General features: G+C 41.1%; 1 protein-coding gene across 1 annotated transcript; it reads right to left on the bottom strand.

The window, feature by feature from the left end:
* Positions 1–356: 356 nt before the first annotated feature.
* Positions 357–6,911, bottom strand: c1qb (complement component 1, q subcomponent, B chain; the record flags this gene model as incomplete). The annotated part of the gene is given in 8 exon segments (XM_070439969.1): positions 357–1,289; positions 3,770–3,973; positions 4,580–4,615; positions 6,552–6,639; positions 6,641–6,689; positions 6,805–6,813; positions 6,816–6,878; positions 6,881–6,911. Coding segments are annotated over 8 exon segments (654 nt in total), but the record flags the coding sequence as incomplete, so codon positions are not given.
* Between the last annotated feature and the right edge of the window lie 82 nt (positions 6,912–6,993).

Genomic DNA, 6,993 nt, shown 5'->3' with positions numbered 1-6,993 from the left:
TGAACCCTATCTGACCACAATTAGAGAGCCACCGGCCATCTGTGGTGTTCCGATAGATGTGAACCCTATCTGACCACAATTAGAGAGCCACCGGCCATCGTGTGGTGTTCCGATAGATGTGAACCCTATCTGACCACAATTAGAGAGCCACCGGCCATCTGTGGTGTTCCGATAGATGTGAACCCTATCTGACCACAATTAGAGAGCCACCGGGCCATCTGTGGTGTTCCGATAGAATTTCTCTCTCTTTCTTCAAAGCGATCCTCGTATTCTGATAGCAGAAGTCACATGTAAGTTTAAAGTGTAGACAGCCTCAACATCTTTCACAAACAATGTATACTGTTGATTTAAAAAAAAACTGGTAACAAATCACTTTATTGATTGAAAATTCATTTCCAAAATGATATCTTTTAGTTTTGGTAGGCAGCTCAGCAGATGCAGATGCAATACATTATTGATTATTTGATTTATTTGAAATGTATTCCTTATTTTACCAGGTGAGTTGACTGAGAATATGTTCTCATTTACAACAACGACCTGGGGAAAATGAATTAATTGATTGATTGATGAACTGTCTCAGCAAGCAGCAGCAGCAGTATAGACGGGGAGGCAGAAACAGACACAGAGATGGTTGGTTGTGCTGCAGATGCTTCTAGAGCAGAATGAGGTGGCTAAGATATGTATTTTATGTGGCGTGGAAGAGCAGGAAGCTGGTTTCAGCAGGTGTGATCTGGTTTAATCTCTCGTGGACAGATTCTGCATGTAAACGGCAACAATCTGTCAAGGCTCACGTAGAATTATGTGATTACGAGCAGCAGTAGTTCCTGGTTTGGGGTTTTCATCATTGATTATTTGATAGAATCAGGATTGGGCGAAAGCGATGATTAAACTGTGGCTGAGATTTCAAACCCGTGTGCGGATGATAAAAGGTTTCCGCTAGATACCACACCTACAAATTCTAAATTGAAGTAAAACAGGAAGTGACAAACTTTCATGAAAATGTTACTTCTTAGGCAACCAAGATTAGATCTGGTTGAATCTGGTTTAAGCTCATTCAAAGTGGTTCTGTGTGGCCGGTGAAGGTTCTGTGTGGTTCTGTGTGGTTTCATGTGGTTCTATGAGCTGGGCAAGATCAGGAAGCCGGTGAAGGTGTTGTCAGCTCGTTCGTCTTTAGTGATGATAGCGTTGTTTTCGGTGGGCTGTAGAGACACCTCGTCTCCCTTTTTCAGATCCAGCACCACCGACCCAGACGTCACCAGGAATCCACTCGACGAATCACAGAACGCCACCTTCACAACAACAACAACAACTTTTATCACATAACCTAGAACAATAATAACCTTAATCACAGAACACCTTCACAACAACAACAGAACACCTTCACAACAACAACAGAACACCATCACAACAACAACAGACACCATTCACAACGACAATCAGAACACCTCCACAACAACACAGAAACACCTAATCAAACCAACAACAGAACACCTTCAACAACAAAATCAGACAGTCACAACACAGCCTTCCACAACAAACAAACACCAAGACAACAAACGACCACAGCATACATCCTTCACAACAACAACAGAAGCACTCAACAACAACAACAGAAACCCTTCACAAAACAGAACCCCTCACAAACACACAACACGAACACCACACAAAGAACAACCATCACAACCACACACAACAACACAGAACACCTTTCAACAACAACAGAACACTTTCACGACACAACAGAACACGCATCAGCAACACAACAATCAGAAACCATCACAACACGCAACAGAACACCATCACAACAACAACAACAGACACCTTCACAACAAACAGAACACCTTCACAACAGCAACAGAACACATTCACACAACAACAGAACACCATCACAACAACAACAGAACACCTTCACAACAGCAACAGAACACCTTCACAACAACAACAGAACACCTTTCACAAACAGCCAACAGAACAACCAATCACAACAACAACAGAACACCATCACAAACAACAACAGAAACCTTCACAACAACAACAAATAAACCTTCACACAACAACAGAACACATCACAACAACACCAGGAACACTTCACAACAACAACAGAAACACCAATCACAACAACAACAGAACACACAAACAAACACCATCACAACAACAACAGACCCTCACAACAACACACAGAACCTTCAACAACAACAACAGAACACCTTCACAACAACAACAGAACAACCTTCACAACAACAACAGAACACCATCACAAACACAACAGAACACCTTCACAACAACAACAGAACACCTTCCACAAACAACAACAGAACACCTTTCACAACAACAACAGAACACCTTCACAACAACAACAGAACACAGTGCAGCTACACCCCAAGATATGTGAAGTGTGAAAGTATGGCAAGAATGTATTTCTGCATTTTGAATAAAACTGCCCAGAATCAAGTAAACAATTGTCCAACTGCGCTCCACGCAGGTATATTTCACTGGTCACCCCCAAAGCCAATTCTCTTTGGCCACCTTTTCCTTCCAGTTCTCCTGCTGCAATGACTGGAACGAAATGCAAAAATCTCTGAAGCTGGAGACTCATGTCTCCGTCACTAAGTTTAAGCACCAGCTGTCAGAGCAGCTCACAGATCACTGTACCTGTACTAAGCCCATCTATCTACCTACCTCATCCCCATACTGTAATTTATTTATTTATCTTGCTCCTTTGCACCCCAGTATCTCTACTTGGCACATTCATCTTCTGCACATCTACCATTCCAGTGTTTAAATGCTATAATTGTAATTACTTCGCCACCATGGCCTATTTATTGCCTTAACTCCCTTATCTTACCTCATTTGTACTCAATGTATATAGACTTTTTGTTTTCTTTTGTTCTACTGTATTATTGACTATGTTTTGTTTATTCCATGTGTAACTCTGTGTTGTTGTATGTGTCGAACTGCTTTGCTTTATCTTGGCCAGGTCGCAGTTGCAAATGAGAACTTGTTCTCAACTAGCCTACCTGGTTAAATAAAGGTTAAATAAAAAAATTAAAAATAAAAACAAATCTTAGCTAAGTGGTTTAATCATTTTGAGTTCTCAATGGACATTGAGAGCAGTGTAAGAGTGCAGAATAACGGATGAATTTACTAACGGCTCAACACCCATTTTTTATGGCCGGTGTCAGTAAACGTTGGCAAAAAAAGCGTAATTAAATTGTTGCCAGCAGCACAGTTAGTCACCAACGCTCAGGATAACATGAAAACAGTCTAACCAGCTCTGCTAGGGCGAGTAAAATGGTCAGTGAGGTGTTCTCTCATTTGTGTCTGGAAGTAGCTAGCAAGCTAGCCAACGTTGGCCAGTTAGCTTGGGTGCTTGACTGCCGTTGTGAAGTCAATCCTGCTCATTGGCCAGTGCGTCCACTGTGCATACTGAACGCTCTGAATTTACGAACGCCTAGAGCGCATTCTGGCACTCCAGAATGAATTTATGAACACACCCAAAATCGTATAATGTCTAGCTAGTCATTTGTTTTGCTAGCAATACGTTGCATAGCAACAGCATCATCTTCCGGTAGACAGGTGAAGCGCTTGTACGCTCAACTGAAAGGATACCGTTCAGATACAGTATACTAAAATGAACTAATAGTATGTAGTATACAGTATGTTAGAATGGGTACTCATTAAGTATGTAGTATACATACTAACGGCTCAACACCGTTAGAATGGGTATTAAAACACAGCTCATGTTTCCTGGTAGAATAATAAAACTAACCTTGGTCTCTGTCCCCTTCTTCAGGCTAAGACAGACCAGGCTCTTAGCCGACAGATGATAGGTAAAGAAGTACACGCCACTAATGGTACACTTAAACAACCCTTCCCTCAGCGAAACACCTTCCAGGCTAGGGTCAAGGCCCGACAGTATTGGTCCGTCGAAACGCATGGGCAAGTTCTTGGGAGGCTGCTGAATGGTGTTCCTCTGAAAGAGAGAGAGAGATGAGAGAGGAGAGAGAGAGAGAGAGGAGAGAGAGGAGAGAGGAGAAAGAGAGAGAGAGAGAGAGAGAGAGAGAGAGAGAGAGAGAGAGAGAGAGAGAGAGAGAGAGAGAGAGAGAGAGAGAGAGAGAGAGGAGAGAGAGAGGGGAGGGGAGGGGAGGGAGGGAGGGAGGGAGGGAGGGGGAGGGAGGGAGGGGAGGGAGTGAGAAAAGAGGAAGAAAAAAAACAAAAGAGTATGTTACTGGCTTTATGTCCCAAGGGACATGTTGTTGCAGTGTCATGTACTTAAACGTTTAAATACAAACAAATTGACAATACACTTTATAACAGTAACGTACCAATAAAAGGAGATAGCTTTGCTGGCCTTACTGGGTCGATAGGAACAAAGGCATCAGTTAGAGATGATTGCATTCTAACATGTTTACTGTATTATAGGGAAAGGTTGTTGTTGTTTACCTTGTATTATAGGAGGAAGAGGTTGTTGTTGTTACCTTGTATTATAAGAGGAAGAGGTGTTGTTGTTTCCTGTATTATAGGAGGAAGACGGTGTTGTTGTTTACTTGTATTATATGAAGAAGAGGTTTGTGTTTACTTTGTATTATAGGAAGGAAGAGGTGTTGTTGTTTACCTTGTATTATAGGAGGAAGAGGTGTTTGTTTACCTTGTATTATAGGAGGAAGAGGTTTGTGTTTATCCTTGTATTATAGGAGGAAGGGTGTTGTTGTTTACCTTGTATTATAGAGGAAGAGGTGTTGTTGTTTACTTGTATTATAGGAGGAAGAGGTGTTTGTTTACCTGTATTATAGGAGGAAGAGGGTGTTTTGTTACCTTGTATTATAGGAGGAAGAGGTGTTGTTTGTTACCTATTATAGGAGGAAGAGGTGTTGTTGTTTACCTTGTATTATAGGAGGAAGAGGTTTGTTGTTCTTGTATTATAGGAGAAGAGGTGTTGTTTGTTTTCCTTGTATTATAGGAGGAAGAGGTGTTGTTTACCTTGTATTATAGGAGGAAGAGGTGTTGTTGTTTTGTAATTATAGAGGGAAGAGGTGTGTTGTTTACCTTGTATTATAGGAGGAAGAGGTGTTGTTTGTTACCTTGTATTATAGGAGGAGAGGTGTTGTTGTTATCTTGTTTATAGGAGGAAGAGGTTGTTGTTTTACCTTGATTATAGAGGAAGAGGTGTTGTTGTTTACCTTGTATTATAGGGGAAAGAGTGTGTTGTTACCTGTATTATAGGAGGAAGAGGTGTTGTGTTTAACCTTGTTTATAGGAGGAGAGGTGTTGTTGTTTACCTGGTATTGTAGAGAGAGGTGTTGTTGTTTACCTTGTATTATAGGAGGAAGAGGTGTTGTTGTTTACCTTGTATTATAGGAGGAAGAGGTGTGTTGTTTACTTGTTTTAGTATTTACTTGTATTATAGGAGGAAGAGGTGTTGTTTTACTTGTATTATAGAGGAAGAGGTGTTGTTTGTTTACCTTGTATTATAGGAGGAAGAGGCTGTTGTTGATTTCCTTGTATTATAAGGAGAAGAGGTTGTTGTTTACCTTGTATTATAGGAGAAGAGGTGTTGGTTTACTGTATTATAGGGAAGAGGTGTTGTTTACCTTGTATTATGGAGGAAGAGGTGTTGTTGTTACCTTGTATATAGAGAAGAGGTTTGTTGTTTACCTTGTATTATAGGAGGAAGAGGTGTTGTTGTTTACCTTGTATTATAGGAGGAAGAGGTGTTGTTTTGTTTACCTTGTTATTATAGGAGGAGAGGTGTTGTTGTTACCTTGTTTATAGAGGAAGAGTGTTGTTGTTTACCTTGTATTATAGGAGGAAGAGGTGTTTTTGTTTACCTTGTATTATAAGAGGAGAGGTGTTGTTGTTTACTGTATTATAGGAGGAAGAGTGTTGTTGTTTACCTTGTATTATAGGAGGAAGAGGTGTTGTTGTTTCTTTGTATTATAGGAGAAGAGGTGTTGTTGTTTACCTTGTATTATAGGAGGAAGAGGTGTTGTTGTTACCTTGTATTATAGGAGGAGAGTGTTGTTTTTACCTGTATTATAGGACGAAAGGTGTTGTTGTTTACCTTGTATTATAGGAGGAAAGGTGTTGTTGTTTACCTTGTATTATAGGAGGAAGAGTGTTGTTTACTTGTATTATAGGAGGAAGAGGTGTTGTTTCTTATTATTAAGAAGAGGTTGTTGTTTCTTGTATTATAGGAGGAAGAGGTGTTGTTGTTTACCTTGTATTATAGGAGGAAGAGGTGTTGTTGTTTACCTTGTATTATAGAGGAAGAGGTGTTGTTTACCTTGTATTATAGGAGGAAGAGTGTTGTTTACTTGTATTATAGGAGAGAGGTGTTGTTTTATCTTGTATTATAGGAGGAAGAGTGTTGTTTACCTTGTATTATAGGGAAGAGGTGTTGTTTACCTGTATTATAAGGAGATGTGTTTACTTGTATATGAGGAAGAGGTTTGTTTTTACCCTTGTATATAGGAGAAGAGGTTTTGTTTACCTTGTATTTGGAGAAGAGGTGTTGTTACTTGTAGGAGAAGAAGAGGTGAGGAGGAGTCGACCCCAGATGGACTACCTTTTCCCGGGGGCCAGCGGTCCTTTGGGTCCAAGTGCCCGGGGTTCCCTGGAAGACCTGACCGTCCTGGGGACCTGATTCACTGATTCCCCCTTCAGACCGTTCCCTCCCAGACCAGACTCACCTGCACTGCATCACAGGCTGCTCATTATCAGGTCAAACAGGATGATTTGTGTCTATGTTACAAAGACCACTCAGAGAGGTATTACAGGCATAACAGGATAGCTTGTTGTGTGTACCTGGGTCTCTTCTCTCTTTGGTCCGTCTTTACCGTTGGCTCCGTGAGCTCCTGGTATCCCGGGTATCGGGTAACAAGGTTTGCGTTACAGCTTTGCTCCATGGCAAGAGGTTACAAGGGAGCAGGATCTGACACCATCACAGCAGCAGTACCCACCTCAACCACAGTGGCCTTATAGGCACACACACCA

The sequence above is a fragment of the Salvelinus sp. IW2-2015 genome, unplaced genomic scaffold (assembly GCF_002910315.2).
Source record: "Salvelinus sp. IW2-2015 unplaced genomic scaffold, ASM291031v2 Un_scaffold2080, whole genome shotgun sequence".
Lineage (NCBI taxonomy): Eukaryota > Metazoa > Chordata > Actinopteri > Salmoniformes > Salmonidae > Salvelinus > Salvelinus sp. IW2-2015.
Note: the sequence above shows the minus strand (reverse complement) of the source record. Positions and strands in the feature narration are given on the sequence as shown.